Source organism: Rousettus aegyptiacus, unplaced genomic scaffold (assembly GCF_014176215.1).
Source record: "Rousettus aegyptiacus isolate mRouAeg1 unplaced genomic scaffold, mRouAeg1.p scaffold_m13_p_4, whole genome shotgun sequence".
NCBI classification, from domain to species: Eukaryota; Metazoa; Chordata; class Mammalia; order Chiroptera; family Pteropodidae; genus Rousettus; species Rousettus aegyptiacus.
Window position 1 is genome coordinate 135,647,437 of NW_023416307.1, and position 27,921 is coordinate 135,675,357.

The following is a 27,921-nucleotide window of genomic DNA, read 5'->3' on the forward strand; positions in this document are numbered from 1 at the left end:
TTGTTTGTCCTATCAGTACAATGGGAATATGGCTACATTCAAGCCAAACTCAAGTTAAAATGTTAAGTATTTCTGAGTGCGTATGGGTGCATTTGTGTGGGGATATATTTTCACCAATACCTTAACTTTTGGCATATGCAAACATGTCACTACAGCCAAGCCCCTTCAGTGAATGGTCAGTCTCTGTTTGTTCACTTAATTCTAATTCACGTCTTATCTGTCCTTCTTTTGCCCGAGGCAAAGATCATAACTATCCATTCCCAGCAATGTACCTCTTATCTGTGACTCCTTTATCATTTTAAGGCAGCTGATAGCTATGTATGTAAAGTATAAATTTCTCTTTTAAAAACTGGTAGAAAAAAAACTTCCCATAAAGAGTGTTCTGTGTCTCTGGAATGGCTTGGGAAGAATCAGGTAAGAAAAAGAAAAAAGAGAGAGATGGAGAGTTGGGTGAATGGATGAGTATATAGATATTGCCAGGGGAATTGATATATTAGATAAATAGAGAAATGGCTGGACAAAAATATAGAAAGGTATATATGGATGGGTGAAAGTTTTTCATTATGTTAAATGTTTAATGCGGAATTCCTCTTCAGGAAAATCTATCAATGTTTAAGAGATTTCCTTGATGATATTTCTCAGTATAAAAGACATGGCAAGACAGAGAAGTTAATCACTTTACTAACAAAATAAGAGAAAATATGAACTATCGAAGGTGGGAAGAAGGCAAGATCCAGCAACAGAGTGAGAGAAATTAGCCAGTGAGAAACAGCCTAGCCTGAATGCCAAATCTTGAGTAAATTCTACTTATTCAACTATATTATGTGAAGAGAATCTTGTGTGAAAAAGGAAAAGCACTGTGTTCTATCTAATGTGGGCTGATGCAGGATGGAGAAAGGGTGGGATAATACCTTTTCAATTGTGCTTTTATTCTATAGGTAATCATGCCTTACACTTTCCAATATCTGGAACGGGTTCAGAAATGCACCCCTTGCTGTTTGCAGAAGATCCAGCTGACAGTAAAAAAATCTAGGATAGGATCAAAGGGACACGGATATTTTCTGACTTTTACAAACTTACCTGTTTCTTTTCAATACGAAAGAAGAAACAATTTCTATTGCCTTCAGTATTTAACTATTAAATATGAAAGAAATCCAAAACAAAAAAAAGAGGAGAGATACAAGTAATTTTTAATTCAGCTGGAAATTATAAGAAATCTCAGCAATATTAGTGAACAGAAAGTCCCTCTTGCTATATATATTATAGGACCTCCAGCCATTATTTTAAATCTTTAATGGAAAGCTGACTCATAAGGCAGAAGGAACATGGAGATACTCAGCCAACTACTCTCTGGGTGATATGATAGATGACTAGAGAGAGAGAAAAAAGGATGAACTGGTTGATAAATCAATCAGTCCATGTCTGATAGATAATTTTATTTGTCCCTCAGCTGCTTCCCTTCCAAGTATTTGACAGTGGAAATTGAAGGGGTTCAGAACAGGACTCCCAAAATGGGCTGTTTTGGCAAGTGGATCCTTTCGAGCGAAAGGCAATCAAGACCCTGCGGGCCCAAGAGAAAATTTTACTTCTTCCTTAAAGAGTTCAAATTGGGGAAGCATGGAAGATTTTGCTTCCCAGCAATTGTTGTCAGTTTTGGCTCCAAATGAACTCTTATATGAATTCTCTAAAAGAAAAAATAAAAAAATTTAAATTGGGGGCCTTGCCCATAATAAAATACTTTTTTATGACCTATCTACAGTGTAGGAAAAACATCAACTGAACATCTATCTGTTCTTCTTATCATCTTTCAATGACCTTCCTCCCCTCAGAAGCCCCAAGGTGCTGCATCTCAAACCTTAGTTCCCATGCATATGTAGGTAATGAAATTTGGTTCTCTCATTAATCCATCCTTTTTGTAAGGGGCATTTATATTTTACAAAGGCAATTGTACTAAATCTCCTGAAACTCTTATTAATGGAGAAGGTATTGACTTAAATCTGCAATAACAAGCCTAACCCTGGTTTAATATGCTTTCCCTGGTAACCTCCCAAAATTTTTCATTGGTCTTTAGCTAAAGATGGTATTTAAGGTGGTAGTTTGGATCATCTTGGAGAGTTCCTTAGTATCTCCTATGAGGTTAACAAACTTCTGTTTGTTTTTCTCTTGTTAATCTGTCTTATCACGAAGGCCTCAGCCAAGAATGCAGAAAGATAGAGGGAAAGTTATTATCCCTCCTCTACAGTTTCTCCACTGAGCTCCTCAACATGAATATGCTCTATTATTCATAGCTTACATTTTAAATCTGTCTGTCCCATATATACTCTCCAAGCTTGAGTGAAAATCTATTGTGTCATTTTTAATGTGGTCCAGTAAGAGTCAAACAGAAGGAACTTTGTTTTATGTATGTAGATACAAATTAAACACATTAAGTATACAACAATAGGCAAATAACTAAATAAATAAATTATGGTACCTTCAAATGATATGCTATTGTTGACTCATTTAAAATGATGTATATAAATCATTTTTAATGATATAGGAAAATGTTCATTGTTGAATATGAATTAAAACAAATCGTATCATACAAATACATAGAATCATATCTCTATGCAATACTAATAGAACACGCAGAAAAAAAGTTGTTCATTACAACTGCTGTTTTGAGTAGTAAGATTGTAAGTGACTTTTGTTTTCTTCTTTGCGTTATTCTTGGTATTTTACTACTATGTATTGCTTGATTAAGCAAACGAAAGTAATAAGGGTCATCAGAAAGTCTATACGCAATATCAAATAGAAGGAAAACAGCTGCAAGTTCACTAGGCATAAGAATGATAACCAAGTATACGTAGGCTCAGGACAGCAGCAGCTTTGATATGCAGTCCAGCTTGAGTTTTATTTCTTCAACTCTAATGACCTCCTTAAATTGAGAAAGAAAACAATGATTTTCTCTGAGGCTTTCCTGCCTCAGGGGTCTTAGCTATTAATATCCAGCTTCCTCACCCCCAAAATTAGGTCTAACTTCATTCCTCAACAAGCCCTAAAACACACTAGTATGGAGAACTCCTAGCAGAGACCTCTGTTACCACCAGTGGCAGGTGGAGCTTCTTAGCACTGTTTCCCAAACTTCAGTCCTATGAACACAGTTAATAGATACATTTTTTTTTTAATTCTGTTAGTAAAAATTTAAATGATGCTGGACCTTTACCATACTAAAGTACATTTTAAATCTCAAAGGGGAAAAACATTTTGTGATTTCCCATTAATTTTACCTTGGAGGCTTTGTTTGTCTGTTTGCTTGTTTGCTTATGACACTACACTAGCCTTATATTTAAAAAAAACCTTATAGAAAAGTCTAGCCCAATTTTCATTTCTTTAAGTCTGTTTCTACTACTGACTTTATTCATAAAATAAAAATTATATTTTTCCAAGGTTGGCAATCAAAGAAAAATCTCCATATAGATAAGACAATTGGTTGTTGATAACATAAATTTTGTGCCCTTTCTCTTAAAGATTTCTTCCCAATTACCATCTTAACCACAGATTGCTTTTAGAGGAAGAAGTGCTGCCTTCTTAATCCTTGGGTTCAAACTTACATTAACTCCCCACAATGTGACTAAGACCAGCCTGGAATAAATGCTATAATAATGGCTCACAGATTTTTCAAAGGAGAGAGAAAAAGATAAAGTCTTAAACCCAGGGAGGAGAAAGGAAACCAAATAATCTATTTGCAGGGTAAAGTCATCTACATCTTTGTAGCTCCTACAGCAAGGACTCCCTACCTGATTTGTCACTCACTTCCACATAGTACTTTTTTAGCACTCACCACTTGGGACAAGCCTATGCTTCCCCAAGTTCAAGTTAAACATACAAATATGGCAAAAAAAAAAAAAAGCCATAAGGCTAGGTTCAAAAGTGTTAAAAGAATGAATGCATGTTTTCTTTCTCTCTCTTTCTTTCAAAATTAATTTGTTTGAGTAATACATATTCTTCACTTAAAAATTAAAGGGTTGTAATAAAAAACGGCATTTCTCTGCACTTTTGTACCTAGTCCTGCTTCCAGAACTGTCTTATACTTCAACTATTTCTTCTGGCATTTATCTTCACATTCCTGTATAAGACCCTTATATTGCTATTTATTAATTATGGTAGAGAAGGCTATAGCTCTCTTACACCATCACTACTTTCCTTCTCTCATCCTTTCAATAGGATAACATTACAATTTTTGATAAAGCCAATAGTATTTATATTACCATAGATTGTTGTTTACTGATGAGCCACGTAAGTGTACTATAAATATGTTAGTTTTTCCCCAAGTATTGCCTATGCATTTGCTTTTCTTTTTCCTTAATGTGCCTGTTTCTAAATCTTTCCCAGTGCTCTGACTGATCCGTTGAAATGCTACGGTCTTTTTGTTTAATTTATAAATTCCCTTCTGCAATGCTCACTCGTCCTGCCTCAGTCTCAGCTGTAGCTCTTTGAATCTGGTACACAGGTCTTGTCCTGGGAATTTTTCCTTTGCCATTCTTCACAGCTAGGTTGCCCATTCCTCTCATCTATTCTCCCATCTGGGTTTATGTCTCTTTCACTGAAGTAAAAATTCTTTAGTCATTCCCTAAGAAAGAATGAATAAAAAGGCCAATTTTTTTATTCTTTGCATCCTTGAAAATGTCTTTATTCTACTCTTACATTTGGTTTAATAGTTTGGCTACTTATAGAATACAAGGTAGCAAATAATTTTCTTTCTGTATTTGGAAAGCACTACACCAATGTCCTTTAAAAGATGGTCTTACTATTGAGAAGTCTGATGCTGTTCAGAACTTTGTTCCTTTGTATATGACTTTTTCCCTCCTCTGTGGAAGTATTTAGAATCATCTCTGTGTCCCTAGTTTTCAGAAATTTCACAATATTCCATGGTATGAGTCTTCTTTTCTTCATTTGACCCTTGCAGTTTTGATTTGTATCCTTCAATTCAAGGAAATTTTACTACATTTCTTTGATAATTTTCTTCACCTTATTTTATCCTATTTCTAGAACTGCTATGAATCAAATGCTTCCTAAATTTACTAATCTTTTTCTTTTTAATGTCTAACAAACGTCTCTGACCTCATCCTCCAATCCTCAATGGAATTTTTATTTAGAGTATCATATTTAAGATCTAAAAAGTTCTGTCTTCTTCTCTGGTTGTTCTTTTAATAGTTCCAATCTTGTTTTATAGATGCAACATCTTTTACCTTTTTTGTTTGCTTATATTTTCCTCTGTTCTCTCTGTGTTTATAGTTTCTGTTAGCCCCTCCTTTTCAAGCTGGAGTTTGATCATCATATTAAAAAGTTAGGCATGGCAAAGATAATTAGTAACTCTGCATCTGACTTAGGGTTGTTAACTCCTAGGCTTTCCTAGAAGGCAGCCTTTATCTTGGTAGAGTTCCCTATATCAATTTTTTCCCTCTGACTATTCAGGATTTCCATAAAATAATAATAATAGTAATAATAGTTGCCAAATTATAAATCACATAGCATGTGCTGGACATTGTTTTAAGCATTTTATATGTATTAATTAATTTAAGACTCATAATGATTTCCATGAGTTTGGTACTATTATCACCACCATCTGCATTGTGAGCAAACTGAGGCACAGAGAGGTTGACTGACATGGTTACGCTGCTCATACTTTGGCAGATACCTGAACCCAAGCAGGCTGGCTTTCAAGTGTCCACTCTTAAGCACGATGCTCTACTGCCTCTCTACGCACTGCCTACTGGAGAGATGGCTGGCTTTACTCCTGGCTGCTAGCACTCTGGGGACCCTTGGGAGAGGAAACTAGGAGAGGAACTCCCTTCCATTTTTAGTGGAAGGGAGTGGTAGCTGGTGCAGACAGGTAGGGAGTCCAGGTAGCACAGAATGAACAGGAGAACTGGAAACCCAACTACGCTGAATACAGACTTTCAATTTTTTGTTTTTTATATCCTAGCTTTACTATACATTCTTCTGAAGGCCGAGCTTCTAGGGGATTATTCCAGGAAAATTGGATCATTTCTAGTGGAAATTACCACCTGATTTTCCTCAAACTTCGTTTTTTCTGACTCTGCAAAATCAGTTGCAATATCTCCATCCTCCTATTTTCTAACATTTATCGAAATTTCTTAACTGTTGTCTCTTTTTCCATTTTCTTTTCCCTTCTGGTTTATTGTCTTAAACAACAACAACAAAACAATGACAACAACAACTATTAAGGCCTCAGAAATCATGAAATTAGCATTGATATAACACTAGAATTTGAAGAAAGGTCCCTATTCAAATATCACCAGTTGCCCCTAACACTGTCCTTTATAGCAAAAAGAGCAAATCCCAGATCACAGTAGTGATTGGTTCCTCTGAGAAGCAGACACCACAATTAAACGTGTAAGAGATTTATTAGGGGGAAAAAAATCTGTGAAAGATAAAGGAGGAAAAATAGGTGGGGAGAGCTTCAGGCCATGATATCTGTGAAAGGAGAGAGGGAAGAAAGTATTAAGAAGGAAGAGCTTCTGACTACAGCACAATTCTGAGAAAATGTTGGACAGGCCAGTGAGTGGTCTTTGAGACTGGGTGTCCTGTTAAAGAAATCCGTGTTGGGTAAAACGGATCTAGTACCAGCATCCCTGCTGTGCTGTCATGGACATGCGGCTTGGTGAATACTGCAGTAAATCCAAGGGGGCAGAGAGCAGGTGGATGTTATCAATCACCTATACTCCCCACAGCATGTCCTCTTGAAGGGGATTATGAGCCAGACACTTTCACAGCCCGCCACATGCACAGCATTTAGCTGTGATGTCTCTTTATCATCTGCAGTCAAGAACAGTTTCTAATGTTTGTTTTTCATGACATTAAGAGTTTTTTTGTTTGTTTGTTTGTTGTTTTTGTTTTTTTGTTTTTGTTTTTTATTACAAGCCAGTTATTCTGTAAAATGTCTCTCAATTTGACTAGTGTTTTCTTATTAGTTATGTATTTTTTGTCAAGGATATCACAAAAATAGTGTTGTGTTCTTTCATCAGGGAGCACACACTGTCGATTTGTCATTTTACCGGTAGAGTTAACTTTGATCAATAAATGAAAGTAATGGCTGCTAGGTTTCTCCACTATAGTTATTTTTCTTTAAAATTAATAATTATTCCCTGTTAATATCCAGTTTCTTACTAAGCTTTTACCTACTGTTTTGAGGTCCACTGGTGATTCTTGCCTAAATCACTACTACTATGATGGTTACCAAATGGTGAATTTCTAATTCCATCATTCCATCTACATTATTATTTGACATTACACTTCAAAAAAGCTCTCCTTTCTTGCTATTTATTCAACCATTTGTGTATTTATATCAGTATGGGCTCATGGGTTTTTATGCTATTCAATAGTAATTTTATTTAATGCTCAACATATAACAGTTTAGACTATTGGGAGCCACTTGTTTCTGTCTCTTTAATATACCCGTATTATTCTTTGAGAATTTTCTTTTTGGCTTTCAAAGGTATTCCAAGTTCATATTGTACTGTACCAGTCCTAGAGTCAGCCACTGCTCCAAACAGTCCTGATGCCTTTTAAAAGAAAATTTTTTTTAGAAATCAAGATTTGTGTTTTGGTGGGCTCATTGCTACTAGAATAACATTGTTCCTAGGTCCTTCTAGAAGATAAAGTTAGGAAATGTAAGTATATATACATGCTCCCACTTGCTGGCATCTATTTTAATTCTATAATATTCTGTTTAGTTAAATGTGTGTAGATACAGAGATATGAATTTTGACACAGACACAAACATAGATATAGATATAGATATAGATATAGATATAGATATAGATGTAGATATAGATGATATAGATATAGATGATATATAGTTATAAAAAAACCCATGAGTTTCCGCCAATACCTCCAAGAAAAATCCAACACAAAATGATTCCTCTATCCTTTTTGTAACTTTTTTCTCTTTCAGTGAGAAACCTGACTCCTAAATATATTTACTTATCTGCTCAAGCCCCCTGTATGTAACCAAATTCCTACTGCACTGACAACCTCCTTGCTCAGTTCCTAACCACACCAGTGCCATCTCACATGGTTATATCCTTATCAGCCCCTAATATAACAGGTTTTGGTAACCAAGTGCCTCTCTCACTTTTTGTACAATTGGTTCCCAGGATTCAAGTCATCTTAGGAAAGTTGATTGAACACCATTTTTAGCTGCTGAAGACCCACCCACCCATAATCATCATTCTAGCTTTCAAACTCCAAACTCAGTGTGGGCTATAATATTCCCATCTCTCCCAATGTCCATTGGTCAAGATCGCTCTGTTTTTTGCATAGATATCCCTAATTCTGAATATCTCAAAAAAAAAAAAAATTAGGAGTGATATCATCCATGTCTTTCTGTCCAGAAGGCCCTGAACCCATTATGCAAATAACATCATCTACTTCCCAGAATTCTGCAGAGATTGGCTCTTTGCAAATTCAGATAAAATAAAATTTTGCACCTTTTTTTTTCAGTACCAGGGCTTGGATAACTAACAAGTTCTCACAAGATTAACAAATGTGTGAGCCCTTTGCCTTTACCCTTTCCCCAAATAGCTATGGAGTTCTCTTCGTGTAAAACAGGAAAACAATAAGGTATTGCTTTGCATGAATTTTACCATATTATAAAATCATTTGTCTATTAGTGTCAAGTCTCTAGATTCTATAAGTTCATTGAAAGCAAATACTGTATCATTTTCATCTTTGTAGCCCCTGTGCCTAACAAATGTCTAGTCATTGTAGACACTGTAATTTTTTTAATCTTTCTTTAAACATGTCCTTCCTTCCTTTTTGTACTTCAGGGTTCAATATCATTTATCAATGTTCTTTGTGAGGTTCAATTGTTTGTCTGATTAACCCAAGATTTCTGTCAGTGCATTAATGGTGATCAAAGGACAGTCTCAGGATGTCTTGAAGAAATGGCCATTATAACGATTTTGATCTCTATCAGAGCACTTTCCAAGAGCCAAGGGCCCTCTCCAAGGTTATCAGGCTATCACACAGAAAGAATATCTTTTACCTGAATCTTTTCAGTTCTTGAAGGACACTACAAAAATCTCTCCTCAGGTCATCATTTCTTGGAAACTTTTCCTAAATACAGGTCCTTGCTGCTACACCAAAAACCATTTTACCGGAAGGACTAGAAGGACTAATGCGGTCTCAAAAATCCATCAGAGCAGACCTTCACTTGCGGCTCAACACCAACCTTGGGCAATTTTAAACCAAAAAATGAGTGTCCTTATAGTGAGATATATCTGCTCCCTTTTCCCTAGGACTGGAAAGTCCTCTCATTGAGATGAGCTCCCCATGAATACACCCTGACACAAAGCAGTTGTCCTCAGGGATTAATTTTAGCAGGCTCTTCACAATAGGAATTTCCATCTAAACTATCTTCACAGTCATGCTTGAAACTGGGCTTTAACCTCACCCGAACGCACTTCCTCCTCTGAGATTGGATGAACTCAGGGGTACCAGATATTTTACCATCCCATCCTTTAATCAGGAAGTTGGAAAATTTCCCATCCTTCCCTTTTCAGCTTTGTGAATTCTACTAAGCCTACAAGTAGTAGGTAATATACATAATATATAAACTGTTGACAAGCATGAAGAAAATTGAAAAGATGGAAGGTTTATCAATTCTTTTTATATACTAGGATTACCCTAATACCAAACTCAGAGAAAGAAAGTACAAAAAGGAAGTCTACTGTTCAATTTTACATGGAGTCATTGATGCAAAAATCCTAGGAAAATACTGGCAATTCAAAGCTAGGTACATATTATAACAATATATTACAACCACGTAGGGCTTAGCTTCAAAAATATAAAGATGGTTCGCTATTAGAAAATTTACCATTTTAGTCTGGAAAAGATATATTTCAACAAATGGGAAAACTTTTTACAGTTCAAGGTCTATTCCTGATTTTTCTTTTAGACTTCACTTGATTTTATTTTGTAAAATATAAATCTGTGACTTGCACACTGTAATAGAACAGAAAGAACTGTGACCTAGCCATACCACTGACTTCATGGACTTTGGGAAACCTACTGTGTTCCTAAGCATAGCAAACATACTTCTCCTCTGGGAAGTTGTGGGGATACATGCTGTCCCAGCACGTCGCTACTTTTACCTGTACCACGATGCTGAACTTCACGCAGGGAAAGCACCTGTAATGGCTGCATGTTGTTTGTACTTGTCTAGACTGAAGACTGGAGTCATTGAGAGCCAGAGCTTGTTGCTTTCATCTCTGTATCTCAAGACTCAGCTCAGGGAGCCAGATCAATAGTCGATTAGCACCCACAAACATTTCACGAAGTGAGTAACTGCAGAAACCCTCTAGACAAAACCATTTGCATAGCTTCTTGGGGTTCAGGTTCATTTAGGAAATTGGTATTCAATGCCTCTTCTGTTCTTTATTCTTAGTGGTTCTTGAAGGCCTTTTTACTTTTCTCATAGTCTTATATTCCTGATTTTAAGCATTCTTAGCAAACTGGGAATGGATATAGGTGTCTTTAACTTAATATATCAGAAATCTTCAGCAAAAAAAATAATAATAGTAGTGAAGGATTAGAATCATTCCCATTAAAATTAGAAAAGAGACCTTATTTTCAATATATTATTGATCACAGGCAGTGCAATGATATAGAAAATAGAAATAAGTATATATCTCCTAAAGAAAGACAAAAGTATCAATGTGATTGTCAACCTAGAAAATACAAAAGAAAAATTAAAATTAAGCAATTAAGACTAACGAGCATTTAGCAAGGTAACCAGCTATGAGAGTAAAAAATAAAAATAAAAATAAAAACAAAAAACTGGAGAAATTTTCAATCTCATTATAAACTAAATAAACGTGAATTAAAACAATGTCTAACAAATCATCAATTTTTAAAATTTTGTGGCACAATCTTTTAGGAAGAGATTTGGCAACAGGAACTAAAAAATGGTCCATCCTTTGGCTTTTGCTTAAACTCCATCCTATGAAATATTCTAAGGCATATAAAAAGACAGATGTATACAGGTGGTCATAAACTATTTTTATAAAAACATCTGTAAGACATCTAATGCCCAGCAAGAGAGGGAATGAGTTAACCAAAGAATCGTATATTAGCTTAAAGAAATACTGGTTTTTATCATTAAAAGATCTATAAAGTCTCTGTAATAACACTGAATACATGTTAAATAAGTGAAAATCAGGACAAAATTTTTATGCTTGATGTAATGACTACCTAAAAATGCAAGAAGTGCAGAATAGTCAGGAATTCAGATGCTTGAGTTGAAAGTTTGTGACTTCAAATCCCAGGGCTACCACTTCCTAGCTATATCACCTTGGCCAAATTATTTAATTTGCCTCAGTTTCCTCACTTGTAAAATAAATTTAGTAATAGTACCTGACTCACAGGGTTGCTTATGAGAGCAAATGAGTTAATACCTGAAAAGCTCTGTGAATAGTGATGTTGGTATAATAGTAAGCTGCCAATGTTAATGTGAATGTAGCATAGTGCTAGTAGGCATTGTGCTAGGATGATAAGACTATGGGTGTTTTCTATTCTTTTCTAAATTTTCTATAGTATTATTATATTTGTTTTATAGTACAAATGGATTTTTTAATATTAAAAAGAAGTTTTAAGAGCCTTATTTCTAGTCAATGCTAATCTCTCTTCTTGCCTCTGATCCCAATTCCACTCAGTCCCTCCTTATCTAGGATCTGGTTCCACCCATTCTCTCCTTTGTGGTATCTCAGACTCCTCTATTGATTCACTAAATAAATAAAATGATTCCTGAACAGAATCTTTATTTCCTTTTATTTATCGTCACATTTCTTAGAGGAAAAAATTTCATAATAGCTTTCTCCAATTCTAATTTCCTATTCGTTCTTCAGTACATTGGAATTTGAACTCTACCTTCCTTACACCATTCTAACAATATTGCTAATTGTCTTACTGTCCAAAGCTAACTAATCTCTTTCCTATTTCCCCTATCAGGGATATTTTAACACTACTAGCCACTTTCTCCTGGACTTAGTTCCCTTGCTAAGACATTTAAAAGGAGGATGTGAGAGGTAGGAGGAAGCAGAGGTTTTAGAATCCCCTGTGTTGGAAACCAGAAGTTATTATCTGCTTGTGTGTGAGATTAGGTCTGAAGCCATAGACTGCAGAACCAATTCAGAAAGGAGAAGCAGGTGTGGTCAAGTGAAAGAGTGGCTGGAGAAATCCAGTAAGGGAACCAGAAAGCAAAATAAGTCAAGGACAAAAGAACACCCTGAGTCCCAAGCGGAACAAAAAAGTCTGTAGACGCAGATAAAATTCTGCAGAATCTCTGTGACTATTTCAGCTGAATTGTATTCTCAAATCTCAGTGTGTAGTATCTTTTATTCCCATAATACCTTAAGAATGTTTCCTTTATGTTCCTCAATACTACCCTCTCAAACTTACCTTTCTTCTCTGACTATTCCCTCCCCCATTTAATCATCCAGCCTTCCTTCCATTTATCAAATGTATATTTACTGAATGAGCACTATATGCCAGACATTGATATGCCAATAAAGCTACGTGATAAGTAAAATAAAATCCTTGTCCTCAAGAACTCACCTATTGACATTTCTTTATCTGACCACCTCATAAATGTGTTACCCAAGGTTCTTGCTTAGCCTTTCTTCTCCCATCCCCATCCATGGCTCCAACTGTCTCACCTTACCAACTGTCTCCTCTGCTCCTTCATGCAATATCCTGCAGACATCTCAAACTCAGGATGGCAAACACCAGATTCATTTGCCATCAAAATGGAAGAGATCATTATCAACCCAGAAACTCCTAAATCATCCATCAACTTCTCTTTCAACACATAGATTCACAAATGGATGGCAATTCTTAACAATATCATTTCCTTAAAAAAAAAAAAAAAAACTGCATTCTCCTCTCTATTCTTTCCAACTCTACATTGATTTCAAGCCATCATTACTTTTGAGTAGCCTTCTAACTTTCCTGTCACTGACATCTTTCCCTTCCAGTCCATCGTTACTACTGATATAAGAATATCTTTCTAAAAGAAAATTTTCTTCTTTACATATTGAGATCCACCACTCCTATATCCACATTTTACCTCTGCGTTCTGGACCTTTAGATGTCTGCCACATATTTTTTCTTCATCTCTTAACACGATGCTAACTAAACAGAATTGCTTCTTTCCTTCACAAGAAGCTTTGGTCATGCTCTACATCTTCCTTTGCCCAAGACAATCTAACCCTTTTTTCCATCTGACAAGTACTGACACCTTTCAAGATTAGCTTTAACATTACTTGCTCTGTGAAGCCTTTCCCATCTCCTACAGACAGAGCTCTCCATTTCTTCTATTGAGCTCCATGCTTAGAGGTATACATTTACTATAGAAGAATCACGTTTTTTTTCTATTCATTTCAAAATTTATTTAATATTTATTTTGTTATCTGTCTCCAAACACTGGAGTGAATGCATAAACCTAGCGAGTAGGGACTATGTGCTTTTCCTTTTATATTGCCCTGTACCAGACATAATAATGGTTACCACAAGTCTGAAAGAATGACTAACTCACAGAATAAATAATGAATGGAAAAAAATACATGAACATTAGAATACAACATGTATCTCGATGCAGGGATTGAGAAAAATGCAGATTGAGGAACAAAATGAAGGTCAAAGGAGAAAACAAGGAAAAATCTAAAGAAACTATTAGTGTGCACAGAAAACAAAGCTGACATCTTGAAAGGGCAACAGAGAATCAGAGAAGACCAGACAAAGGAACAGCTGGAAAGAGTCCAAAGGGACAATAAATATCAGAATCCCAATGAAATCTTTGTAATTTGACTCCACAAATCCAAACAAGTCTCATCAGTTTATAATCTCTAGAAAGACCTGGCTATACATAGAGGTTCCTAGGGAAAGTATTAGAAAAAAACTTACACTTGGCCAACAAGGCATTCGATCAAAAAACTTCCCAGAGTATATGGGTCTGATTCGGTCTGGGGGTTCCACTCCTGGTTCAATGTTTTCATCCTCCTTTTCTTCTTTAGGTTGTTGGGCAAACTGGTACTCTGGAGGTTCTATCACCAAGCCCATTTGGGGTTCTGTATCCTTCATTTCATCTGGTTCCTCTGCTTGGGGTAGCCCAATGTCCACTTGCACAGGAGGATTCATCTCTGCACTGGGTTTCATCACCACACAAGTCGACTCTTTTTCTAGTTTCTGCTTAGGTTCCACACCTACAAATGGCTGCTTCTCCACTGAAGCCCCTAATCTTTCAGGAGCACCTGCCACAGGACCTCTCCTGCTCCCTAGAGCCTGTGGACTTTCACACACCATGCCCAAAGGAGGCCGTATTATCTTTCCAGAACATCCTGCCAGAAGACACTCATTTTCTAAGCCCACTCTTCCTGGCAGCATACTCAGTGAAGGTTTTGTTTCCTGTGAGGATGAGCCCCTGTTGACTCCTAAATTACTCCCCTCTATACAGGTCCTAGAAATATTCTGTGCTTTTAATCTCATTTCGAGCTCCTTGCTCAACAGAGATTTTGTTTCTGGTGATGCCATCCTTTCTTCAGATTTATTACTAACCAAGAGCCTCTCCCCCCATGGGGGACTTCTTGCTCCTAATCCCACTCTGGGCTCCAACTCCATGGGAGATTGTGTTCCCATAAAGACACTCCTCTCTCCTAAATCATCCTTTCCTTCATGAGTGAATCCGACCTCCATGCTCAGGGGAGATTTCCTCTCAGAGGCCCTCATTCCTCCAAGGGCATTCCTCTTCAAGGGGAAAGCTGTACCTGGCTCGAGGGAAGTTCCCAATTCCTTGGGGGGCTCCAACCCTTGGGGAGACCCCACTCTCACAAAAGAGCACAACTCCTCCACTTTCCACTGCTTTCTGCCTACCACTTAACACCCAGAGGAGTTTACAGGACAAGGAGATGGAGGGCTGTTTACACGGTTACCTAGGAAACAGGGGCGTGGCTTGGTGGGCAATTCTTTCCCTGATGGATCCCCGCCCATCTCTCTCCCACTTTGTCCTGTCTCGGATTTCTCTCCCTCCTCCCTACTCTCTCCCTCTCCTTCTTTCTTTCCCTTTCACTCCTATTGTTCCCTTATCCCCTCCCTCACCTTCTTTACTAGATTTGGAGGGCAAGAAAATTTAAGGGATGTGGTCTTGAACACTAGAGCAAACGCTTAACAACTTCTCTTCGGTTTCCCAAGCAATGCAGTCCCTTTAGGATGGGTTCAGCCAGTCTCATCCTTCTAGCCTGGTGATCAGAAAGCAAATAACCCTTGTGCAAGTACATGCACATTGCATTTAGTTTTTTTATTTCTTAAACACTTACAGCACCTGGTCTTCCTAGGTGCTCTCCTATCCAAGTACTAACCAGGCTCCACCCTGCTTAGCGCATTTGGGTTTTTTTAGCGCTAAAGAACTACTCCAAATTCTGTAAAGTTATTATATTTGGCAGCTGTGTCTTAGAGATCTCTTAGTCTTGAGAACACATTTTAATAACTAAGATTTAAATAGCATTTAAAGTAAATACATTAAAGATTGAGATGTGTTACACAATAATGTATATTGCATTTTTAAAATATTGAGGCAAATTCAAACTTTGTTTTTAAATATAGAATTTTCTTTAAATTGGAGTTACATTCTGTCAGGTTTTAATGAAAATGTATTTGGTGAATATTTGTCATGTTCTGCAGATATAAGGGACACAGAACATCTATCTTAGAACTTGAAAGGAATTGATAGGATTCCAGTCCTTTAAAGAATTCCATGAAAAACTTGTAAAATCCAAAAATAATTTTAAGTGATTATGAGACAAAACTATGTACTGCAACTTTCTAGTTAATATAAATATTCTTCTCCCTCTAAGCACTTGAAATGAGTTGGTAATGTGTAAATCAAGGTATGATCATATAAGCATTCAGTTCTTTCATTTTACAAATATCTATTGAGTCTCTTATGTCAGTGATGGGAATATAATGGAATATAAGCCAATTCCTATTTCACAGAATTTATACTCTAGTGGGGATAAATCACCAAATGAATTAATAAATAAGGTCATTTCACATACTGACAACTGTTATGAAGAAAGCAGAATGCTCTGATGTGGAGGGAAGCTACTTTAGAATTGGTGGGCTTTGAAGTCAACTGAAGTCAATTGGGCAATTGGTAGATAACATTTGAGCTGAGGCTTGCAAGATGCCCTGCAAAGACACAGCTTTTTAAAATGACTGTCTCAAGTGTCTATAGCCTTTTTCTCACTGCCTTGCCATCATGCCTACAATTCCTTGTTAGAATTACCTTTTGGTTTGTCTCCAGACCATCCGAGTTAAAAGTAAATGTTATCATTCATTACACCTATGCAAATATCTATTCTTCAAATACACAATGGAGGAAAGACACCTTGGAAGAGAAGATCGAAAATATGGCAAAAAATATGGGGTACTATGATGACTGAGAGAGGTGTTGGAAATTTGTGAGTAGGTGTTTAGAGATTTAAGGGCAAGGTAACACTAAAGACAGTGTTTGTATCTTTATGACTTTAAGGCCCATCCATTTTGTAGCTTTCTTTAAAAATTATATCAACTAGTAGAATCCCACATTTGACACTAAAATGTAGACAGTTATGAGTGCTCATCAGCTATCCAGAAAGGGGTGGGCGGGGGGGGGGGGAACGGGTACATTGTGAATGGCAACATAAAAGCAGAGCTTTACTCCGCATTTCAATCTCACCAAAATTATTATTGGATCTTAGAAGTGTTAGCCACTGGAGCAGCACTCTCCCACACAAACGGTATAACTAAACTATAAAATATTGTGGAATTTATTTTTGAAGGTGAATTAAAAAACAATATTGGTAGAAAGGAATGAAGAAGCAATATCCTAGCATAATGAAATGAATTCCTAGCAATTTATAACTATCAGTATCCATGTGTTATTTGTGAACTCTTAAGTCAAATGTTCATCATTGAAATGTAAGTTCACAAGTATTTGGGGGGTCTCTGTCATATCAAAGGTCCTCTGTGAGGAATTGAAATGATGAATACAGTGTAAAGTATAAAGAACGGATTGAAAAGGCAAGAGTGTGCATTAATTCCAGTTTATGTACATAGTATTATGGTCCAAGCATTGGGATTAGAATTTAGTTTGGGGGATTAGAGAATTGTTGGTGATAGAACAATGGTTTATAAGGGAAAGAAGGAAGAGTTGAAGATGATTCTGCCGATTCAAGTCCAGATGACTGGGAGGCTGTTAATACTAGTCACTAAAATGAAGCAGGTTTGAGGTGGTATAGGTTTAGTTTTGTTCATACTGTTGACATACCAAAACTGATGTGACATATCCTGTTTCCTGATTCTCCCAGTAAATTGTCCACGAGGTATCATTATGACTAACATACCACACTGGAACAACCCCACGGGGATAAAGTGCCACAGATACCATTTATGTATGACACATTATGCTCATCTGGTTAGTAAGTGGTAAGTTGATCTGAAAGACTGGCTGTTCAAGAGTTCAAATCATCTTCATTGCATAACACTGAGCACGCACAGACTATCTCACCCCATGTACACATCACAGGCAATCAATATTGATGTCCTTATAATAGTGCTATAATGATAAACTATATACTGAAAAGTAGCCATTATCCTGAGGGAAAATCAATTAGCGTTCTACGAAATTACATTTTTTTGTTTGTTTCGTTTTGTTTCAGATGCTTGGCCTAATACTCTGGTGTGATATTTACCCAAAGCAGCCTGTCTTATGCAGGTCTGCAGTGGAGGGTAATAAATGTTTTGGGTTCTTTCAACTGGAATCTTACTTGAGAATTCAGGTTCTGGGGCCACCCTGCAGGTTAAAATACAATTTCATCACCAACTCCGCGGTTATTTTGGACAAGTTACACGATCTCTGTGCCTCAAATTCTGTAACTGTGAAATGGCACGCCTCATTCATTAATCCCACAAACATGACTGAAGACTCCTAACTGCCAGGCACTGTGCTAGATAGCGGCGAGGACCACTTCGGGTAACTCTCGTCAAGGGTTTAGCACGGTAACTCATGAAGGGAAACTGAATAAAGCTATTATTTTAGGATTTGCCCCTTCCCCCCAAACAGTAAACTCTCAATAAAAGCAAGTTAAGATTCCCCGCCTAAAAATGACTTGGAATAGGGAGGGTCTTCTCCTCCTCCCTGGAGTCAATAGCGGTTACTGCCTTTATCGATCCGCCCAGCCCCAAGGACATACTGGGGGGCTCTCTCCTGCTAGACAGTCCCCTCAAGCCCCATAGCCGGGTGGCCAGGTTTGGGACGTTGCAGGGTAGGGTAAGGGAGACCGTGAGCAAAGAGTCCCAGCGGGAACTTCGCCGCCGCGCAAAGGGCGGGTGTGACAAACATGTGTCCTCTCGGGGTTCCCCGAAAGCCGCGCAGTAATGGAGCTTTCCCCGCCCCCGCCTGCAGGGAGCCCAAGACTGCCGCCCAGATAACAATGGCGCGGGCGAGGGAGGCGGTGGAATTGCCGGGGTCACATGACACACCCCACCGGCCCCACGACCAGCTCTGACGCGGAGAGCTTTGAACAGGGGCAGGGGAGCGGATGGAGCGGTCAGACTGGCGACGACGGGAAGTGACGACGGGGCGTAGTTCCCTACGTGCAGCGACGTGGCGGCGAGGCCGGCGCCGGGCGGCGGAAGTGACTCTCGCGCTGGGACTTGTGTGTTTGTGTTTTGGTTCGCGAAGGAGCCGGCGGCCGGTCTGAGGGGAGGAGGCAGAGGCGGGAGGAGGAGGGAGAATTAGTGGGAACTCGAGTGGCGGCGGCGGAGGAGGAGGAGGGGAGAAAGGGCAGAGGAAGGCGGAGCGGAGAGAGGCGGAGACGGAGCCCGACGGGGGCGGCACCACGGCACGAGCCCCGCACCGTCCAGTCTGAGGGGAGCGGCGCGAGGAGGAGACGTGCCGCCTTCAAAGCCACAGCCTTCTCTCCGGCTACGCCGGGGACCTGCAGCCAGTAAGCTTCCGCCCCGCGGCTCCGCGTGTTGCAGTCTCAGGTAACCAAACTGTCTCGCCCCGTGTCTGGAGCGGGCCAGGACCTCAGGTTATCCGCGGTCTCCGGTCTGCCCGGCATTGAGTCCCCCGCCTCTTCTCCCTCACGCGCGGGAGTGTCCTGGACCAGGGAGCTGTCGAACGCGGCGTCTCGTCCTGCCGACCCCGGTGACTCATCCTTCTAGAGGCTCCAGAGACCAGGATTTGTAGACTGGCTAAGGGAGCGACGGGTGTCACCCTCTTCCCTTCCCAAGATGGCGCCGTGAAAGAGTACAAGAGGCCGCGGTTCCGCCCGGCCCCTGCCCTGGCAGTCTTGGAGGGAAGGGGTTTCTCAGCCAAAGCCAGGCCAGATTCAGGGCAAGAGGACGGGAAAGATGGCCAAGCGGACTCGAGGGTCTCCCTTGTTTGGGCGACCCGGAGTTCGGTATTAGTTATTCAGGTGCTCTCCAAGGGGGAACCGGGGCCTACAGCAGGTGTGAATTTGGGGAGCTCCGCCTCCCTTCGACTTCCAAAGACGGGTAATGGAGGGAGGAAGGAGGCTCGAGGTAGGCTTTCTAGAGACCCTTGTTTCAACTAAGGAGGGTGGTGAACCCTTTAAAGAACTCTAGGCAACTATGCTGTTAAAGACGCACAGTGGGTAGAGACCATTAAACCTGCTGTCAGCTGTTCTCTCCCGTGGAAGCTGGTTAGCCCCGAGGCTTTTAGACTTTTTAAGCTCCAAACGTCATTATTCACATGTTTGGTTTTTGTCTTTTGCTTAAATGGAGTCTGAGTGTTGAATCAGTTGCCTTTCACTTAACTAGTAGGGAAAAAACACTTCTCCACCGCTGGTAATTCAGAATAGCTCAGTAACTTTATCTTTAATGTAAAATGGAATAATATGAGCTCTTAGGGTTGCTGTAAGCAAAATTCATAGAATAGCGCTTGGCACAAAATAAGGTTTAGTAAATGTTAGCTGCTGCTGTTACAGTTTGATCAAAGAGCACCCACAAAGACTTTATACAATACCAGTTATTTTCAAAAGATTAGAGTGCATTTTATGCAAAATCTTTGTTTTGCAAAAGTTTCCGTAGCGAATACAAATGCACGTATGCAATTTTTAACTTTAATGTTACGCTCACAGTATATTTACAATTAAATTTAATTTATTTTTTCTCTTTGAGAGAAGCTGGGGAACCGTAATCCAATAGCTTAAAACCTTGGAAGGCCAATCTAATCATGGGCTTTTTAACAATTAATTAATTAATTTATTTATTTATTAATGGGAATCTGATGTTATTCCTGAAATTTTGGAAGTACCATGAAAGTTCGGAGCATGTTCTTGATGATTAATTTAATTTGCTGTTTGGTAATCTGACAATTGTAAAGTATTTCAATTGCTTTTGTGTATAATATTTGAAGATGTGTTGGTCGGTGCATTTTCAGTCTACATGGCATTCTATTGCTATTTGGTCATTATCTCATCAAAAGGCCTCTTTGCCAGTTTTCAGTTCCTACTATGTGTTTAGTCCCTGTGTTAGAGATTTTTTACATATATGCTCTGATTTAATTCTCACAGCAGCCATGTAAGTTAGGTACCCTGGAAATAGAGACTTGTAAATAAAAGATATATCTCCGGCAGAAATTGGTATAGCCAGCCAGAATAAAACTCCCAAATCTGGTATGTTTTTAGTTGGATTAGGAGGATAGATGTGCTGGTTGGACCGTTTTTGCATTTTTGAAAAAAAATTCTAAGTACACAGAAGTAGGGAAAACAGTATAAGAAACTATCACCTACCTTTGATTTTCTTATGGCCAGTGTTGTTTTATTTACATCCCCGTTGTTTGGAAGCAATTCAGACATTTCATCTGTAAATATTTAACCATGTATAACTAAAAATTATGGATTCTTCAAAGCTGCTGTTTTTATAAGGCAGAGGTAATCTTATTGTCTCGAATGTAAGGTCTCTTGGATATGTGAATGAATTGTCGAGAGTTCTTATGTAAACTTATTTCATGGAGGAGGCAAATTTCTTATGAGGTACCTAAATGAAATGTAATAGTGGTTTTTAGGGAAGGAATCATCAGGTTTAACATTAGTAAGTACATGATAGGATTTTGGTTAAAGATGGGAAAAAACTTAGGATCGCTTTGTAACTGGATTGGAAAAGAGTTCTTTAAACGTTTACTAATTTCTTTGAGATTAAAAATTAACATTATTAGATAAGAGGACATAAAAGTTGCCTTTTAGGCTAGTTTTCTCTAAATGCGTTAAGTAGAAAATAATGTATTTAATTGAAAGCCCAAAAACTCCAGAAAAGTATAGTAAGACACTAATAAGTTCACCATAAGGAAAACCAACAGTTAACACTTCCATGTATGATATACTTGAGCACATGAGGAAACAGCTATTAGACACACAAAGTTGGGAGCCTTAAAATATTTGTTGCTCCAGAATTACCATTAATTAAACAAAACCATGTAAATTTTAACAGACCTTTAAATAACAACAATAGCCAACATTTATTGAGCTCTTACATTCTAGGATCTGTTCTAAGAGCGTTCCAGTTATTAACTTAATTTTCCTTAAAACTATTTTAACCTATGCAGTGTGGTTCCAGAACTTGAACTATTGAGTCACCTCTCAGGTTGCCTAGGTTTGAAACTCAGCTCTGTCGCAGCTCTGTCATAGTAACTATATGACCTCAATTAAGTTACTTAACCTCTTTGCCTGTTTCCTCATTTTTAAAGATTGTAATAGTCTCACTTTATAATTGATGAGTGGCTTTGGTAAATATTTAAAACTACCTGGCACAGAGTTTTTAAATAAAGGTTAACTTTTTAAAAGCCCTGAAAATTACAGCATGATTTTAGGCTCAAATCTTATGCCTTTACATTATTTCTTTACAAAGGTAGCATAGTAAACTAAATGGCATTTTAGTGTCCAGTAGAGGTTATAATTGGCATACAATAGTATGTTATAGTCAAAATTTACTAAAGTAAATTTTAACATTAGATTCATTTTACTGATTCAGATATTTAATTACTTCGTATTTGTTACTTTACAGGTTTCTTTACCTCCAGAAAGAAAAAATTGACACCTTGCATCCTGGAAGTTCATTTAAAAGACTGAAATTCGGGACTTCTTTCAAATTTGGACATGGCTAATCGAGGAGCAACAAGACCCAATGGGCCAAATACTGGAAATAAAATATGCCAGTTCAAACTAGTACTTCTGGGAGAATCTGCTGTTGGCAAATCAAGCCTAGTGCTTCGTTTTGTGAAAGGCCAGTTTCATGAATTTCAAGAGAGTACCATCGGGGGTGAGATTTTCTTTTTTCCCTTCATTTAATTAAATCATAGATTGGCAAAAAAGATTTTGCAGTTCCAGTTGTGGGATGATGAATACTTAAATAGGTCACACAGAGAAGAAAAGAGCTGTTAGCAGATGTCAAGCTTTAAAATCTGCCTTGATTTTTGTTAAGATAACATCTTTTTACATTTCTATTTCCTGGTTATCCCCAAGGTGTATGGAATCTAAAATGCAGATGTAAACATGAGTGGAATCAGTGTCTCAAGTAAAAAGATTTGATTTGGTATCTATTTCTTGATAATGATTAGAAGCATCTTCAAGTTAATGTAAGTGTGTGCTGAATTATGTTGACTTTAGAATGGTGAAATTAGCGAGAGTAAATAGTAAAAGAGTTAACCTTAAAAATCTAATTCTAAATAATTGAATTATTTGAAAATTACCTAATTCGTAAAATTAAACTTTATTAAATTTGGTTAAGAGTGCTTCTAGGGTGAGAGAAGAGAAAAAGTGAGTGATTAATGGAGAGGGACATGAAAGGACATGAAAGGAAAATGGGACCTGCAGAGAAAGAAAGAAGAGGGGGAAGAAGCAAGCACTACATACCTTGGTTTTGGGAGGGCCTAGATGAGGGGCAAGTAAGATGCGGGATAAAGAGGAGACAACTAACAGTTCGGAGTTGGGGATAGAAGACAGCTTTAATAAGACAATGTTTTGCAAGGGGTATATATTTTTTTCAGGTATAAACATTTAAACAGTCGAACTTTTGAAATACCTAAGATACTAGCATGTAGCAGCTTCTTAGAATCCATCTCTCTGAAGCATAATTTTATGCTGCGCCTAGTGAATGTTCTCAAGTAAGTGCGCTTGAGAATTTTATTCATGGTCTCTTCCAGTAAGAAATTACAGAACTCTACTATCTCTTGGCTTTTCCCTACATATAGGAAATATACTAGATAAGTGCTGTTTCTACTTTAATAGTCTCAGCAGTTCGTTAGGATTTGTCACCCTCTTATGTTTGTATAATCATGTTACAGTGTTATATCATTTTAGTGTTTTATGTTCTTTATAATGGATAAGCATCACAAAATGTAGTCCATATCATAGAGCTGTTATATTGAGTCAAAAAATCTTGGTATTTTAAAAAATTTAATGAACAATGTAGTATACATTTTTTGTGGTTTCTTTGTCAGTATAAGCATATATCTTGTTTAGTGATGAAATAATACCTCTCAAGGTTTAGCCTCCTCCAGAAGACAAATTGGGCCAAACCTAGCTGGCCCACATGGTAGAAAGAGTTTTAAAGACTGCTGGGTCATGTCTACCCATCATAAACTGGTACATAACGTTATCGTAACTGTTTTCTTGGCAAATGATTGTTAGTGGCAGCATTTCCCAAAGTACATATGTATTCCAGGCTAACGACCTGGGCCAGATAAGTTTGGGACTTGCAATATGCTACCCTCCTCCACTTCACAGTATGTATTAAAATAATAAAAACACTGAAGTACTACAGTAAAGAATAGTAATTCCTGGAAAAAGTTTGCTGAAGCCTGAGGAGCCTCAGAATAGAATTTTTTTGTTTTCGTTTTGGATACTCTAATCATCTTCTAGGTGTATTTCTTCCTAATGATACTTTAAGGACATTTAAAAGAAACATTTAACCCCATAGCAGTGCGTTATAAATATCCATATCCTCTGATATGTGTGAATGTATATATATAATTTATTTTTCATTTAATGCCAATTATATTGTCTATATTTTATTAATGAATTTTTCAAAAGTTTTTTTATTCCTACGTGTAAAGCCTCTAATATTTTTTATCTGTACAGATTAAACCTGACTTTTAAAACCAACTTTAAAAAGAATTTACATTCAAATTTCAGTTATTGGCTATTGGATAGTTTTTTACTATAAACACAATATCTTCAGAAGATATAACAGTGCCGTTATTATAGCTATGAGCACTGTTTTGGGTTGTTTTTTTTTTTTTTTTAAGATACAGTTAACATAGAACATTCTGTAAGTTTAAGGTTTAAGATATGTTGATTTGATATTTTTATATAGTGAGGACTGTTCTTTCATGCTCTTTGCTAACAGCTCTTCACCCTTAGGGACTATAGTAGATTCTAAGCATTCAAGCATTTCAAGGTTTGAGCTATTTACTGATCGACATCAAAGATCCTTAACTTGAAAGCAATATGTATTTGTGTTTTGGCTGATGTGCGATAACAGTTATCTAACAAATGAGCCTGACATATGTTTTTGTGGTTATCTGTTCTTTATCTTTTACCTGACCATTTATATCTAGTAACATTAGTCAAGGCCTGAAATCAAAATTTTTATCTGTTTGATTGTGCCTTAAGGTGGAGATCAGATGCTGCACTCTTGAATTTGTGTATTCTAGGACCTTATATTTATCAAGAATATCAAGGTTTCTTTAGTTTGTGTGGTTTTTACTAAGCATGATAGCTTGATTTAAGAATCCATGTTGTCTCACCATACCCCACACCCCTGTCCCTCGACCCCTAGCACTTATAATGAGATGAGCTAGGTAGGTGGTGTGTTTACCACTTTTCGAGGGTCTAGTTTATTGGTAGGGGTTTAAAGTCTGTAGGACATTTATATTATTATTTGTCTAGCCTAGAATGCTAGCAAGGAGGATTATGCTCAGAGAGTTGTCTTCTTTACTTACAATCTCATCTGGAGGCTCAGTAGCTGTTCTGTAAATACTTGTTGGATGATAGAGCTGGCATTTTTCACTTTTGATACCTGGAGAATTTAAAGATTTCTAGTGAGTTTCTTGTCAAAAAAACAAAACAAAACAATACAGTATTTGTTTTTAAAAAGGCATTTACATAATATTTATAAATAAATGAATCCTCAGTGTAAGGCAAAACGAATTTAGAATATACAATGAAATAGCATGCAGTCATTCAGCCTTTTTTTCTTTTGAGATAGATATCTGATATCAGTTTAATTTTGTATGCACTAATCAAGCGTTTCATATACTATAAAATTTAGTATACAGAACTGTACATGAGAATATTGACATTTTTCTCCCTGGTACTGTAATTTTTGAGCTTTAGTTTAGAGCAGTAGTTCTCATAAAGAGTGTTAACCTGTTCAAGAAGCATCTGCATTACCTGGGAACTTGCTGAAAATGCTTACTCCTATATTGAAACAAAACTACTGGGGTGGAACCAGTATTCTATTAAGTTTTAACACATCTTCCAGATGATTCTGATGCATGCTAAAGTTTGAGAACCACTGCTTTCTGTGTTCTGAGTAGTCAATGTTACATTTACACTAATGTCAGTCTCCCACAATGGAATAATTGCTTTTCTTTTTTTTTAAACTGTGGTTTTAGTAGAATTTTTAAAAATACTGTTTATTCAACTTTCAGCTTGAGAATTACAATTATTGTGTGCTGGTTACATCACATATCACCTGAATCTCTTTGTATGGGAATCCCTTTCTGTGACTGTTAACCTGCTAGGCCTCCTTTAAAAAGAGCATGGTCCTTCTCTGTCTCATCAAGGACACTCTGCCTTGTCTCTAGGAAAGGAGTTAAGTGTATTCTAGTTTTCAATCGTCTGTACCAGTGCTGCTCTCTTATACATTTAACATACATCCAAATTCTTCTAAGAGGCTAGCAGGAATTGTTTTTCTGTTTATACCCCAAGATATCTAATGGGGGAAGAAATTATTATTCAAATTAAGAGAAACAAGGCTGGTTTCAAAGTTGTTACTAACACAGTCTTTCTTCATTTTACTTGTCTCAAGTGTTACAGTTAAAGTGGGGGACTCTAACTGCATTGTTTGATTTTAAATTCTAGCTTTAGTATGTACCAGCTACATGATCTTAAGCAAGTCACACCCAACTTTATCTTCCTCTTACATGAAATGGAATTAATAGTACCTTACTTAAAAGAGTTTGTAAAGATTAAATGCAAGTGCATATAAATTTCTTAGTACAATGCTTAGCACAGTAAAATGCCTATTAAATGTTAGCTGTTACCACTACCATTACCACTTAATTTTTGCTGAGTCATTTTTATCACTGATGATATTTTTGTTACAGTGTTATGACATAGCATTATTTTGGAATCATGACTGTTCTACCTAATGCATAGCATTTGTTTAGAATTTGACAGCGTTCAAGAATTTTAGGTCCAGATTTTCTTCTCTTAGGAAGTAGTTTCTCGTTAAAACTTATAAGAACAAAAAAGAGAAAAATTTTATAAGCAAGTGCTTTCTAAATTTGAGTTTTCCTAATAATGAAGTTTTTGTAGATTTGTTCAAGTAGATAACATGAGTATTTGCAACTAAGTTTCTTAAAATTCTGTATGCTAAATTCTTACTAATTTTTTTCCCCACTTACTGGTTTTCACAAAACTGATTAATCATGTATATTACATTAAATGTATGCACCCACATCAACTAAGTTGTTTGTGGACGTTTTCTCAGAATAAATTACACAGAGTACTACATGTATGCAGATATTAAAGTTGCTTCCTAAACTGAGAAAGAAACACCAGCCAGAAAATTTACATCTGAATAACTCATGATTTTCCTGTAGTAGCTTTCTACTATTTCCCTTGACTTGTTAGCATTTAGAAAGACTTGTTTGTATAATTATAATACGTACCTTTATCTTTTTGTATCTGTACATTGTGTTCAATTAAAATGACAAAAGGCATAGAGACAGACTAACAGTATATGGTTTTTGATTCATGAGAAAAATGGTTTTTGAAATATTCATTGTTCTTTCTAATATACCAAGAGTTAGAATTTGTGGAAGTTAATCATTTTGTTTCAAGTGAAAGAATATTATATTTATGCATAATATAATTTTCTTTTAGAAAGTACATACTCAGTATTCGAAATAGGTTATGTTATCATAGAAGTTGGTAGAGAGTTGATATATCAGTTTGTACCAGTTATAACCTAAAAAAAATATTTAATAGTCTTAATATCTGTTATTCTCCAGCATCCTAGATTAAATGTTATCATATGTGGCTAGTTTAACATTGTCATGAATTTGGAGACAATAAGCTTGGTTCTAGTTATAGAAACACATGAGCCCTGTTACACATTTGTAAAATGAGTACACTAAGCTAAATAAGAATTCTTCTAGATCCAACTTTCTATTTAAGTGTGTACTCTCCACATTAAACAACACAATACAATTTAACCTCTTTGTTTCCCCTCTTAAAATTTATTTCACATTTTGGGATGATGAACATCAGATTTTATCTTGTCTTAATTTATTGATGTCCTTCGGTGCTGCTGAAGTGTTCAAAGCTGTTTGATAGAATGATTTTGCCAATTAGCTCTAACTACAGTGACTGCCTCTATTGGTGCACTAATTTGCTGCTTTTAGTCTGCTATCTACTGGGAAATAAGATTATTAAGCTTCTTTAAAGTTCATTTACTCAACAAATTTACCAAACTTCTCACACTGTACAAAGTACTAGAAATCACAGAGATGACCTCATGGTCTAGTATGGGAGACAGATTGGAGTACACTTAAGGTAATGAAAA

At 37.1% G+C, this 27,921-nt stretch overlaps 2 protein-coding genes across 3 annotated transcripts in view; one reads left to right on the top strand and one right to left on the bottom strand.

The window, feature by feature from the left end:
- EFHB (EF-hand domain family member B) overlaps window positions 1-14,934 on the bottom strand; it is a 42,557-nt gene extending 27,623 nt beyond the window's left edge. The window contains exon 1 of the mRNA XM_016120113.2: window positions 13,969-14,934. Within this exon, the coding sequence (XP_015975599.2) occupies window positions 13,969-14,790 (822 nt within the window). The 5' untranslated portion in view covers window positions 14,791-14,934. The remainder of the gene's footprint in view (window positions 1-13,968) is intronic.
- A 3,924-nt stretch (window positions 14,935-18,858) lies between these two features.
- The window catches only part of RAB5A (RAB5A, member RAS oncogene family), a 28,202-nt gene continuing 19,139 nt past the window's right edge, over window positions 18,859-27,921 (top strand). The window contains exons 1-2 of one of the 2 annotated variants that reach the window (XM_016120109.2): window positions 18,859-19,089; window positions 22,132-22,386. In XM_016120109.2, coding sequence (XP_015975595.1) covers window positions 22,224-22,386 — 163 coding nt within the window. In that variant the 5' untranslated portion in view covers window positions 18,859-19,089; window positions 22,132-22,223. Of the gene's footprint in view, window positions 19,090-19,131; window positions 19,630-22,131; window positions 22,387-27,921 lie in introns of those variants that run through there. The other variant, XM_036218945.1, reaches the window with a different exon arrangement.